Source organism: Oncorhynchus mykiss, chromosome 3 (genome assembly GCF_057628025.1).
Source record: "Oncorhynchus mykiss isolate SJ-2025 chromosome 3, ASM5762802v1, whole genome shotgun sequence".
In the NCBI taxonomy this organism is placed as follows: Eukaryota; Metazoa; Chordata; class Actinopteri; order Salmoniformes; family Salmonidae; genus Oncorhynchus; species Oncorhynchus mykiss.
In genome coordinates, this window is record NC_143024.1 from 4,832,664 (window position 1) to 4,847,846 (window position 15,183).

Below are 15,183 nucleotides of genomic sequence, written 5' to 3' on the forward strand. Positions count from 1 at the left end.
GATATTACCACTACCTGTAGATATTACCACTACCTGTCTTTACCTGTAGATATTACCACTACCTGTAGATATTACCACTACCCGTCTTTACCTGTAGATATTACCACTACCTGTAGATATTACCACTACCCGTCTTTACCTGTAGATATAACCACTACCTGTCTTTACCTGTAGATATAACCACTACCTGTCTTTACCTGTAGATATAACCACTACCTGTCTTTACCTGTAGATATTACCACTACCTGTAGATATTACCACTACCTGCCTTTACCTGTAGATATTACCACTACCTGCCTTTACCTGTAGATATTACCACTACCTGTAGATATTACCACTACCCGTCTTTACCTGTAGATATTACCACTACCTGTCTTTACCTGTAGATATTACCACTACCTGTAGATATTACCACTACCTGCCTTTACCTGTAGATATTACCACTACCTGCCTTTACCTGTAGATATTACCACTACCTGTCTTTACCTGTAGATATTACCACTACCTGTAGATATTACCACTACCTGTAGATATTACCACCTCCTGTAGATATTACCACTAACTGTGAACCTTGACCTTAACCCTCCCGGTCTAACCCTACCTGTACCTGTCTTTACCTGTAGATATTACCACTACCTGTAGATATTACCACTACCTGTCTTTACCTGTAAATATTACCACTACCTGTAGATATTACCACTACCTGCCTTTACCTGTAGATATTACCACTACCTGTCTTCACCTGTAGATATTACCACTACCTGTCTTTACCTATAGATATTACCACTACCTGTCTTTACCTGTAGCTATTACCACTACCTGTCTTTACCTGTAGATATTACCACTACCTGTAGATATAACCACTACCTGTCTTTACCTGTAGATATTACCACTACCTGTCTTTACCTATAGATATTACCACTACCTGTCTTTACCTGTAGATATTACCACTACCCGTCTTTACCTGTAGATATAACCACTACCTGTCTTTACCTGTAGATATAATCACTACCTGTCTTTACCTGTAGATATTACCACTACCTGTCTTTACCTGTAGATATTACCACTACCTGTAGATATTACCACTACCTGCCTTTACCTGTAGATATTACCACTACCTGTCTTTACCTGTAGATATTACCACTACCTGTCTTTACCTGTAGATATTACCACTACCTGCCTTTACCTGTAGATATAACCACTACCTGCCTTTACCTGTAGATATAACCACTACCTGTCTTTACCTGTAGATATTACCACTACCTGTCTTTACCTGTAGATATTACCACTACCTGCCTTTACCTGTAGATATTACCACTACCTGTCTTTACCTGTAGATAGTACCACTACCTGTCTTTACCTGTAGATATTACCACTACCTGTAGATATTACCTGTAGATATTACCACTACCTGTAGATACCACTACTACCCGCCTTTACCTGTAGATATTACCACTACCTGTAGATATTACCACTACCTGCCTTTACCTGTAGATATTACCACTACCTGTAGATATTACCACTACCCGTCTTTACCTGTAGATATTACCACTACCTGTCTTTACCTGTAGATATTACCACTACCTGTAGATATTACCACTACCTGCCTTTACCTGTAGATATTACCACTACCTGCCTTTACCTGTAGATATTACCACTACCTGTCTTTACCTGTAGATATTACCACTACCTGTAGATATTACCACTACCTGTAGATATTACCACCTCCTGTAGATATTACCACTAACTGTGAACCTTGACCTTAACCCTCCCGGTCTAACCCTACCTGTACCTGTCTTTACCTGTAGATATTACCACTACCTGTAGATATTACCACTACCTGTCTTTACCTGTAGATATTACCACTACCTGTAGATATTACCACTACCTGCCTTTACCTGTAGATATTACCACTACCTGTCTTCACCTGTAGATATTACCACTACCTGTCTTTACCTATAGATATTACCACTACCTGTCTTTACCTGTAGCTATTACCACTACCTGTCTTTACCTGTAGATATTACCACTACCTGTAGATATAACCACTACCTGTCTTTACCTGTAGATATTACCACTACCTGTCTTTACCTATAGATATTACCACTACCTGTCTTTACCTGTAGATATTACCACTACCCGTCTTTACCTGTAGATATAACCACTACCTGTCTTTACCTGTAGATATAATCACTACCTGTCTTTACCTGTAGATATTACCACTACCTGTCTTTACCTGTAGATATTACCACTACCTGTAGATATTACCACTACCTGCCTTTACCTGTAGATATTACCACTACCTGTCTTTACCTGTAGATATTACCACTACCTGTCTTTACCTGTAGATATTACCACTACCTGCCTTTACCTGTAGATATAACCACTACCTGCCTTTACCTGTAGATATAACCACTACCTGTCTTTACCTGTAGATATTACCACTACCTGTCTTTACCTGTAGATATTACCACTACCTGCCTTTACCTGTAGATATTACCACTACCTGTCTTTACCTGTAGATAGTACCACTACCTGTCTTTACCTGTAGATATTACCACTACCTGTAGATATTACCTGTAGATATTACCACTACCTGTAGATACCACTACTACCCGCCTTTACCTGTAGATATTACCACTACCTGTAGATACCACTACCTGTCTTTACCTGTAGATATTACCACTACCTGTAGATATTACCACTACCTGTCTTTACCTGTAGATATTACCACTACCTGTAGATATTACCACTACCCGTCTTTACCTGTAGATATTACCACTACCCGTCTTTACCTGTAGATATAACCACTACCTGTCTTTACCTGTAGATATAACCACTACCTGTCTTTACCTGTAGATATAACCACTACCTGTCTTTACCTGTAGATATTACCACTACCTGTCTTTACCTGTAGATATTACCACTACCTGCCTTTACCTGTAGATATTACCACTACCTGCCTTTACCTGTAGATATTACCACTACCTGTCTTTACCTGTAGATATTACCACTACCTGTAGATATTACCTGTAGATATTACCACTACCTGTAGATACCACTACTACCTGCCTTTACCTGTAGATATTACCACTACCTGTAGATACCACTACCTGTCTTTACCTGTAGATATTACCACTACCTGTAGATATTACCACTACCTGTCTTTACCTGTAGATATTACCACTACCTGTAGATATTACCACTACCCGTCTTTACCTGTAGATATTACCACTACCTGTAGATATTACCACTACCCGTCTTTACCTGTAGATATAACCACTACCTGTCTTTACCTGTAGATATAACCACTACCTGTCTTTACCTGTAGATATAACCACTACCTGTCTTTACCTGTAGATATTACCACTATCTGTCTTTACCTGTAGATTATACCACTACCTGTAGATATTACCACTACCTGCCTTTACCTGTAGATATTACCACTACCTGCCTTTACCTGTAGATATTACCACTACCTGTCTTTACCTGTAGATATTACCACTACCTGTCTTTACCTGTAGATATTACCACTACCTGTAGATATTACCACTACCTGTCTTCACCTGTAGATATTACCACTACCTGTCTTTACCTATAGATATTACCACTACCTGTCTTTACCTGTAGCTATTACCACTACCTGTCTTTACCTGTAGATATTACCACTACCTGTAGATATAACCACTACCTGTCTTTACCTGTAGATATAATCACTACCTGTCTTTACCTGTAGATATTACCACTACCTGTCTTTACCTGTAGATATTACCACTACCTGCCTTTACCTGTAGATATTACCACTACCTGTCTTTACCTGTAGATATTACCACTACCTGTCTTTACCTGTAGATATTACCACTACCTGCCTTTACCTGTAGATATAACCACTACCTGTCTTTACCTGTAGATATTACCACTACCTGTGTTTACCTGTAGATATTACCACTACCTGCCTTTACCTGTAGATATTACCACTACCTGTCTTTACCTGTAGATATTACCACTACCTGTAGATATAACCACTACCTGTCTTTACCTGTAGATATAATCACTACCTGTCTTTACCTGTAGATATTACCACTACCTGTCTTTACCTGTAGATATTACCACTACCTGCCTTTACCTGTAGATATTACCACTACCTGTCTTTACCTGTAGATATTACCACTACCTGTCTTTACCTGTAGATATAACCACTACCTGCCTTTACCTGTAGATATAACCACTACCTGTGTTTACCTGTAGATATTACCACTACCTGTGTTTACCTGTAGATATTACCACTACCTGCCTTTACCTGTAGATATTACCACTACCTGTCTTTACCTGTAGATATTACCACTACCTGTCTTTACCTGTAGATATTACCACTACCTGTAGATATTACCTGTAGATATTACCACTACCTGTAGATACCACTACTACCCGCCTTTACCTGTAGATATTACCACTACCTGTAGATACCACTACCTGTCTTTACCTGTAGATATTACCACTACCTGTAGATATTACCACTACCTGTCTTTACCTGTAGATATTACCACTACCTGTAGATATTACCACTACCCGTCTTTACCTGTAGATATTACCACTACCTGTAGATATTACCACTACCCGTCTTTACCTGTAGATATAACCACTACCTGTCTTTACCTGTAGATATAACCACTACCTGTCTTTACCTGTAGATATAACCACTACCTGTCTTTACCTGTAGATATTACCACTACCTGTCTTTACCTGTAGATATTACCACTACCTGTCTTTACCTGTAGATATTACCACTACCTGCCTTTACCTGTAGATATTACCACTACCTGTCTTTACCTGTAGATATTACCACTACCTGTAGATATTACCTGTAGATATTACCACTACCTGTAGATACCACTACTACCCGCCTTTACCTGTAGATATTACCACTACCTGTAGATACCACTACCTGTCTTTACCTGTAGATATTACCACTACCTGTAGATATTACCACTACCTGTCTTTACCTGTAGATATTACCACTACCTGTAGATATTACCACTACCCGTCTTTACCTGTAGATATAACCACTACCTGTCTTTACCTGTAGATATAACCACTACCTGTCTTTACCTGTAGATATAACCACTACCTGTCTTTACCTGTAGATATAACCACTACCTGTCTTTACCTGTAGATATAACCACTACCTGTCTTTACCTGTAGATATTACAACTACCTGTCTTTACCTGTAGATATTACCACTACCTGTAGATATTACCACTACCTGTAGATATTACCACTACCTGTCTTTACCTGTAGATATTACCTGTAGATATTACCACTACCTGTAGATATTACCACTACCTGTAGATATTACCACTACCTGTCTTTACCTGTAGATATTACCACTACCTGCCTTTACCTGTAGATATTACCACTACCCGCCTTTACCTGTAGATATTACCACTACCTGTAGATACCACTACCTGTCTTTACCTGTAGATATTACCACTACCTGTAGATATTACCACTACCTGTCTTTACCTGTAGATATTACCACTACCTGTAGATATTACCACTACCCGTCTTTACCTGTAGATATTACCACTACCTGTAGATATTACCACTACCCGTCTTTACCTGTAGATATAACCACTACCTGTCTTTACCTGTAGATATAACCACTACCTGTCTTTACCTGTAGATATAACCACTACCTGTCTTTACCTGTAGATATTACCACTATCTGTCTTTACCTGTAGATTATACCACTACCTGTAGATATTACCACTACCTGCCTTTACCTGTAGATATTACCACTACCTGCCTTTACCTGTAGATATTACCACTACCTGTCTTTACCTGTAGATATTACCACTACCTGTCTTTACCTGTAGATATTACCACTACCTGTAGATATTACCACTACCTGTCTTCACCTGTAGATATTACCACTACCTGTCTTTACCTATAGATATTACCACTACCTGTCTTTACCTGTAGCTATTACCACTACCTGTCTTTACCTGTAGATATTACCACTACCTGTAGATATAACCACTACCTGTCTTTACCTGTAGATATAATCACTACCTGTCTTTACCTGTAGATATTACCACTACCTGTCTTTACCTGTAGATATTACCACTACCTGCCTTTACCTGTAGATATTACCACTACCTGTCTTTACCTGTAGATATTACCACTACCTGTCTTTACCTGTAGATATTACCACTACCTGCCTTTACCTGTAGATATAACCACTACCTGCCTTTACCTGTAGATATAACCACTACCTGTCTTTACCTGTAGATATTACCACTACCTGTGTTTACCTGTAGATATTACCACTACCTGCCTTTACCTGTAGATATTACCACTACCTGTCTTTACCTGTAGATATTACCACTACCTGTCTTTACCTGTAGATATTACCACTACCTGTAGATATTACCTGTAGATATTACCACTACCTGTAGATACCACTACTACCCGCCTTTACCTGTAGATATTACCACTACCTGTAGATACCACTACCTGTCTTTACCTGTAGATATTACCACTACCTGTAGATATTACCACTACCTGTCTTTACCTGTAGATATTACCACTACCTGTAGATATTACCACTACCCGTCTTTACCTGTAGATATTACCACTACCTGTAGATATTACCACTACCCGTCTTTACCTGTAGATATAACCACTACCTGTCTTTACCTGTAGATATAACCACTACCTGTCTTTACCTGTAGATATAACCACTACCTGTCTTTACCTGTAGATATTACCACTACCTGTCTTTACCTGTAGATATTACCACTACCTGTCTTTACCTGTAGATATTACCACTACCTGCCTTTACCTGTAGATATTACCACTACCTGTCTTTACCTGTAGATATTACCACTACCTGTAGATATTACCTGTAGATATTACCACTACCTGTAGATACCACTACTACCCGCCTTTACCTGTAGATATTACCACTACCTGTAGATACCACTACCTGTCTTTACCTGTAGATATTACCACTACCTGTAGATATTACCACTACCTGTCTTTACCTGTAGATATTACCACTACCTGTAGATATTACCACTACCTGTCTTTACCTGTAGATATTACCACTACCTGTAGATATTACCACTACCCGTCTTTACCTGTAGATATAACCACTACCTGTCTTTACCTGTAGATATAACCACTACCTGTCTTTACCTGTAGATATACCCACTACCTGTCTTTACCTGTAGATATTACCACTACCTGTAGATATTACCACTACCTGTAGATATTACCACTACCTGTCTTTACCTGTAGATATTACCACTACCTGTAGATATTACCACTACCTGTAGATATTACCACTACCTGTCTTTACCTGTAGATATTACCACTACCTGTCTTTACCTGTAGATATTACCACTACCTGTAGATATTACCTGTAGATATTACCACTACCTGTAGATATTACCACTACCTGTAGATATTACCTGTAGATATTACCACTACCTGTAGATATTACCACTACCTGTAGATATTACCACTACCTGTCTTTACCTGTAGATATTACCACTACCTGTACACCAGTTACCTGCCGGCTAGTCTGAGGGGCCTGGTGGATCAGCTGTCGAACTGTGAAGACATCCTGATGAACTTCCTGGTGTCAGCCGTCACCAAGCTGCCGCCCATCAAGGTCACCCAGAAGAAACAGTACAAGGAGACTATGATGGTGCAGGTGAGGTCTTTCTGGTCTTTCCCCGTTTGGTCTGCTTCAGGAACAACAACAGGAGATATTACTATAGGGCCGTCACGGTCGTCACGAAGGAGCAGCGTGGTATGTTTTCATCCTTTTTATTAGGAAGAGAAAACTCATAACAAAAATAAATACCGCGAACAAACGAAACGTGACGCTCAGGGAGTAGTGCTCCCAGGCAACTATACCTAGACAAGATCCCACAAAGCACAAAGGGGGAAGTGGCTGCCTAAATATGATCACCAATCAGAGACAACGATAAACAGCTGCCTCTGATTGCGGAATCATACCAGGCCAAAATAGATATATAATTACCTAGATGACCCACCCATGTCACACCCCGACCTGACCAACATAGAGAATAACAGGCTCTCTATGGTCAGGGTGTGACAACAGCATAGTCAATGAGAAGTTTACACAAACACATCCAACTAACTTTTCCGATGCAGGGTACGGCAGGGTAGCCTAGTGGTTAGAGTGTTGGACTAGTAACCGAAAGGTTGCAAGTTCAAATCCCCGAGCTGACAAGGTACAAATCTGTTGTTCTGCCCCTGAACAAGGCAGTTAACCCACTGTTCCTAGGCCGTCATTGAAAATAAGATTTTGTTCTTAACTGACTTGCCAAGTCAAATATTTTTTTTTTTTTAAAAACAACATTTAATTGAACATTGAATTTGAGCCTTCTCAGGAACAACTCTGGCTTTGAGTCCCTGGCTGCTGTGCCATATCTGTAGGGGAAAATGGTGATAAAGATGATTCTTTATTTATTTCTCAGGAAGTGCACAGGAAGTGCTCAGGAAGTGCTCAGGAAGTGCACAGGAAGTGCCGTGGCTTTTTAATGTTATTTTTTATTTCCTTTAATGTTCCTGATGACTTCAACAGACGCCACAGGGTCCACCTGCGTTGTTATTGATGTTTCTTATTGTTGTCTAAATAGATTTGGTTTCTGGCCTGAAACAAATAAACAAACCAATAACTACAGTAAAACCATCAACTTTAATTGGTAACATTATGAATCCATCAGTACTAATATCTCCGTCTCTCTCTCTCTCTCTCTCTCTCTCTGTCTCTCTCTCTCACCCTCTCGCCCTCTCTCTCTCTCTCTCTCTCTCTCTCTCTCTCTCTCTCTCTCTCTCTCTCTCTCTCTCTCTCTCTCTCTCTCTCTCTCTCTCTCCGTCTCTCTCTCTCTCTCTCCCCCCCCCCTCTCTCTCTCTCTCTCTTCCCCCTCTCTCTCTTCCCCCACCTCTCCCTCTCTCTCTATCTCTGTCTCTCTCTTCCCCCACCTCTCTCTCTCTCTCTCTCTCTCTCTCTCTCTCTCTCTGTCTCTCTCTCTCCCTCTCCCCCTCTCTCTCTCTCTCTCACCCCCTCTCTCTCTGTCTCTGTCTCTCCCTCTCTCTCTCTGTCTCCCCCTCTCCCTACAGACCTCCAGAGCGTCTCGGTGGGCCGACCCAGACCACTTTGCCCAGCGACAGAGCTGCATGAATAAGTTTGCCAGCTGGTTTGGCAGCATGCCCCTGGTGCACTCTAATGTGCGTCTGGACCCGGTGTTGTTTAAAGACCAGGTGTCCATACTGAGAAAGAGATACAAGGACATAGAGAGACTATAACCTGCCTGATCCTCTCTGTCTCCATGGTGGAGTGGAGAGGGACAGAGAGAGACTAGAACCAGCCTGATCCTCTCTGTCTCCATGGTGGAGTAGAGAGAGACTATAACCAGCCTGATCCTCTCTGTCTCCATGGTGGAGTGGGACAGAGAGAGACTATAACCAGCCTGATCCTCTCTGTCTCCATGGTGGAGTGGGACATAGAGAGACTATAACCAGCCTGATCCTCTCTGTCTCCATGGTGGAGTGGAGAGGGACAGAGAGAGACTAGAACAGCCTGATCCTCTCTGTCTTCATGGTGGAGTAGAGAGAGACTAGAACCAGCCTGATCCCCTGCTGCCCCCTAGAAGGACAGGAGAGTAGAGGGACAGAGAGGGACTACAACAAGCCTGAGACCCCTGCTGCCTCCTGGAAGGACAGGAGAGTAGTGGGATGGGAGACACACAGAGACCCTCCTAGAGAGAAGAGAGGAACAGGGGAAGAAATGAGAGGAGAGGACAGGGCGCTGTGGAGCCAGGACGCCACGGTTGACCCTCCCAGAGAGAAGGGAGGAACAGGGGAAGAAATGAGAGGAGAGGACAGGGCGCTGTGGAGCCAGGACGCCACGGTTGACCCTGCCAGAGAGAAGGGAGGAACAGGGGAAGAAATGAGAGGAGAGGACAGGGCGCTGTGGAGCCAGGACGCCACGGTTGACCCTCCCAGAGAGAAGGGAGGAACAGGGGAAGAAATGAGAGGAGAGGACAGGGCGCTGTGGAGCCAGGACGCCACTGTTGACCCTCCCAGAGAGAAGGGAGGAACAGGGGAAGAAATGAGAGGAGAGGACAGGGCGCTGTGGAGCCAGGACGCCACGGTTGACCCTGCCAGAGAGAAGGGAGGAACAGGGGAAGAAATGAGAGGAGAGGACAGGGCGCTGTGGAGCCAGGACGCCACGGTTGACCCTCCCAGAGAGAAGGGAGGAACAGGGGAAGAAATGAGAGGAGAGGACAGGGCGCTGTGGAGCCAGGACGCCACGGTTGCGTCTTCCACCCACACTCTCCATCTTTGTATGCTGTTGCTGGTGCCAACAGTGGTAACCGTGACAACCCAGGCTGTATTTTGGTAGGAGCTGTACACAGAAATTAAACTAGTTCATGCACAACTGACAACATGGACGTCTGGGGAGGGGGTGGGGGGGGGGGGACTTTGTTCTAGAACTTTCTACATGAGGAGAGACCCTGGCTGATGCCGTCTCCTCAGAGTCAACACGACGGCCGTTATAGTCAAGGAGAGACCATGGCTGCAGTCCTAACGACGGTCTACTGGTAGACTGTCTCTACAGACTGTGTTCAGTCTGCCAGTGGTAAATCTCTCCCAACCTACTAAAAAAAACCCTACGATGAAACCAAGGGAGGAGTACTTGTTTAGTTATAGAAGTGAACCTTTGTTCTGTTTGGTTCTAAACACTATGCACAGGTTCAACACAATTGCTGCCAGAATCTGAAAATACTATTTGGCTGTGTTTTAGTTAGCTTTTATAGTAAAGAATGAATGTCCAGCATTACTGTCTCTACTGTGTCCAGCCTTGGGTGGTGGTGGGGGGGGGGGGTCTGTGTTTTAGTTCGTTTTTATAGTAAAGAATGAATGTCCAGCATTACTGTCTCTACTGTGTCCAGCCTTGGGGGGGGGGGGGGGAGGTCTGTGTTTTCCTGCTGTGACAGGCTAGAGATACAGAGCTCAACCACAGAACTGACATTTCACTGTACCTGTAGTTAGGACTAATGTTGTGGTTGTTGTGCTCTGGGAGTCCTGAGTGTGACTGGGCGTGAATCGATGCTCACCTTGGATGATTTGGAGATTTTTTAACTTGATTTGCCATTTTCTTTTTTCAATATTCTAGAGAAGTTCTAAAAAATTATCGCTCACCAAAAAAAATATATTTTTGAGTGTCTGACTGAAGTACAATGAATCTTGCCCTTTGACCCCATCCTCCTTATCCCTTATTAGCATATTGATCCAGCTGCATTGTAAGGTTTAACAGTTGAGTTTCATATTGATCCAACTGCATTGAAAGGTTTAACAGTTGAGTTTCATATTGATCCAGCTGCATTCCCTGTTCCACGTTCTACCCCTCACAATGTATTCCCCGTTCCACGTTCTTCCCCTCACAATTTATTCCCTGTTCCACGTTCTACCCCTCACAATGTATTCCCCGTTCCACGTTCTTCCCCTCACAATGTATTCCCTGTTCCACGTTCTCCCCCTCACAATTTATTCCCTGTTCCACGTTCTCCCCCTCACAATTTATTCCCTGTTCCACGTTCTACCCCTCACAATGTATTCCCCGTTCCACGTTCTTCCCCTCACAATGTATTCCCTGTTCCACGTTCTCCCCCTCACAATTTATTCCCCGTTCCACGTTCTCCCCCTCACAATTTATTCCCTGTTCCACGTTCTCCCCCTCACAATTTATTCCCTGTTCCACGTTCTTCCCCTCACAATTTATTCCCTGTTCCAAGTTCTTCCCCTCACAATTTATTCCCTGTTCCACGTTCTCCCCCTCACAATTTATTCCCCGTTCCACGTTCTTCCCCTCACAAGACCTGGTGAACCACTATAATCACACAGCCCTCAACTAGTCAGCCCCCACTATAATAACAACATATACTATCTAACACAACCTTTTATGCAAAGACACAAACATTTTACTTCTGGGTCGTCCCAGGAATCGAACCCACTATCAAGACTAACACCCACATTTGACCATTAAAGGCTCTCTTCTTTGTCCATATTCAGCTCTCATTCACATTAACATGATCAGATTGATTTGAGTTGACACACATTCATCATCTTTAGAGTTAAAAGGACACTAAAGGGGGTTTTGGCATCTACTGACCCAGAGTCAGATGAGGTCCTTTATCTACTGACCCAGAGTCAGATGAGGTCCTTTATCTACTGACCCAGAGTCAGATGAGGTCCTTTATCTACTGACCCAGAGTCAGATGAGGCTCTTTATCTACTGACCCAGAGTCAGATGAGGTTCTTTATCTACTGACCCAGAGTCAGATGAGGTCCTTTATCTACTGACCCAGAGTCAGATGAGGTCCTTTATCTACTGACCCAGAGTCAGATGAGGTCCTTTATCTACTGACCCAGAGTCAGATGAGGTCCTTTATCTACTGACCCAGAGTCAGATGAGGTCCTTTATCTACTGACCCAGAGTCAGATGAGGTCCTTTATCTACTGACCCAGAGTCAGATGAGGTCCTTTATCTACTGACCCAGAGTCAGATGAGGCCCTTTATCTACTGACCCAGAGTCAGATGAGATCCTTTATCTACTGACCCAGAGTCAGATGAGGCCCTTTATCTACTGACCCAGAGTCAGATGAGATCCTTTATCTACTGACCCAGAGTCAGATTCCATCTTTATGTCTCTGTGTCCAGTATGAAGGAAGTTAATTAATAAGAGGTAGTTCCGTGAGCCAATGCTAATTAGCATTAGCGCAATGAATGGAAGTCTATGGGTATCTGCTAGCATGCTAGCAGGGACATGGCTAGTCTTTATTTGAAGATGTCTGATGGAGCGGTGTACATCTATATAGATTCATTATTAATATGACATTTAGATTATTGTGCCAACAGTTCAATGTTTTAATGTTCAATGATTTCACATCCCTAGAATGTCCCCTTGTTTTGATAAGAGAAAAGTCCCCCTTTCCATTTTTAGGTGAAGGCTGTGTGACTAGGTGAGGGCTGTGTGACTAGGTGAGGGCTGTGTGACTAGGTGAGGGCTGTGTGACTGTAGGTGAGGGCTGTGTGACTGTAGGTGAGGGCTGTGTGACTGTAGGTGAGGGCTGTGTGACTGTAGGTGAGGGCTGTGTGACTAGGTGAGGGCTGTGTGACTGTAGGTGAGGGCTGTGTGACTGTAGGTGAGGGCTGTGTGACTGTAGGTGAGGGCTGTGCGACTGTAGGTGAGGGCTGTGTGATTATATGGTGTGTAGTGTGACTGTGTAGTGTGACTGTGTAGTGTGTGACTGTAGTGTGACTGTGTGTGGTGTGACTGTGTGAGGTGTGACTGTGTTGTGTGAATGTGTAGTGTGTCTGTGTGAGGTGTGACTGTGTAGTGTGACTGTAGTGTGACTGTGTGGTGTGACTGTAGTGTGACTGTGTAGTGTGACTGTGTGAGGTGTGACTGTGTGAGGTGTGACTGTACAGTCCAGGATGTAGCCCCTAGCTCTGGTCCAGGGCATTAGTGCTGCTCTCTAACACTGAGCCTCCTGAACAGGCTGCACTAACACCCTGGACCAGAGCTAGTGGGCCTCGTGACAGACAACAGATGAGATATCTCAGCATTAATAGAAACACATGGTGTGTGTGTGTGTGTGTGTGTGTGTGTGTCAGAACCCTATGGGTTAATTCTCATGGCGCAATATGTGTTTGAGATTAAATCTAATCTCTCTCTGATCCTGTTCTCATTCTGGGTTGTGTCCCAAATGTCCCCCTATTCCCTATGGGCCCTGGTCAAATGGCCCCCTATTCCCTATGGGCCCTGGTCAAATGGCACCCTATTCCCTATGGGCCCTAGTCAAATGGCACCCTATTCCCTATGGGCCCTAGTCAAATGGCACCCTATTCCCTATGGGCCCTATTCCCTATGGGCCCTAGTCAAATGGCACCCTATTCCCTATGGGCCCTAGTCAAATGGCACCCTATTCCCTATGTGCCCTGGTCAAATGGCACCCTATTCCCTATGGGCCCTATTCCCTATGTGTCCTGGTCAAATGGCACCCTATTCCCTATGGGCCCTAGTCAAATGGCACCCTATTCCCTATGGGCCCTAGTCAAATGGCACCCTATTCCCTATGGGCCCTATTCCCTATGGGCCCTAGTCAAATGGCACCCTATTCCCTATGGGCCCTAGTCAAATGGCACCCTATTCCCTATGTGCCCTGGTCAAATGGCACCCTATTCCCTATGGGCCCTATTCCCTATGTGTCCTGGTCAAATGGCACCCTATTCCCTATGGGCCCTGGTCAAAGGTAGTGCACTATAAAGGGAATGGGGTGACATTTGGGATGCAAGCCTCTGATTCCCCTGTTGCTGTTCTAGGATGAAAATGAATGTGCCTTTTTAAAGAAAGCCACTTCAGAATGATTGTATTGTTGCCTTTTTAACAGAGGAGTTCCCATTTTAGTGAAGATCTCTCTGTGTCCCCAGTAACACTGACTGCTACAGTAGCTGGTTGTTTAGGTGACCTTATTGTCTAAACACTGGGACGTGACTCCATCTGATCTGTAGCAGACAGGTTCCTGTCTGTGTTTCGCTGGAACATTACGGAGCCTCTGTCGGTTCAGTCACAGTCTGGTCCCAGATCTGTCTGTAGTGTCTTGCCAACTCCTGTTATGATCGTTGTAGCGCAGCACAAACTGATCTGGGACCAGGCTAATTCAGACACTCTTCTTCCTGCCTGTTCTCTTCCTCCACCCTGGTCATTTACACACATCATTTTATAGAGATTAACATTCCAATAGAAACAACAACATTTTGTAAAGTGATTTTATAAAAGAAATAAACAAATATTTGATACATGTGTTGTCATGTTTCCTTCATGTTGTTGTTGTTGTTGTTGATGTGTTGATGTGTTGATGTGTTGATGTGTTGTTGTGTTGATGTGTTGATGTGTTGTTGTGTTGATGTGTTGTTGTGTTGCTGTGTTGTTGTTGATGTGTTGTTGTGTTGATGTGTTGTTGTGTTGCTGTGTTGTTGTTGGATGTGTTGGTGTGTTGTGTTATGTTGTTGTTGATGTGTTGTTGTGTTGTTGTTGATGTGTTGATGTGTTGTTGTGTTGATGTGTTGTTGTTGTG

General features: G+C 43.3%; 1 protein-coding gene across 5 annotated transcripts in view; it reads left to right on the forward strand.

The window, feature by feature from the left end:
* The window catches only part of LOC149984276 (exostosin-1a-like), an 85,720-nt gene extending 70,815 nt beyond the window's left edge, over positions 1–14,905 (forward strand). Inside the window, exons 10-12 of one of the 5 annotated variants that reach the window (XR_016491644.1) lie at positions 7,549–7,720; positions 9,160–13,442; positions 13,506–14,905. Coding sequence is in view for 1 of the 5 variants with exons in the window: in XM_090219635.1 (XP_090075761.1) it covers positions 7,549–7,720; positions 9,160–9,345 (358 nt within the window). In the remaining 4 variants the exon portion in view is untranslated. Of the gene's footprint in view, positions 1–7,548; positions 7,721–9,159 lie in introns of all 5 variants that reach the window. The other 4 variants (XR_016491647.1, XR_016491642.1, XR_016491637.1 and 1 more) reach the window with 4 other exon arrangements.
* Positions 14,906–15,183: the final 278 nt, after the last annotated feature.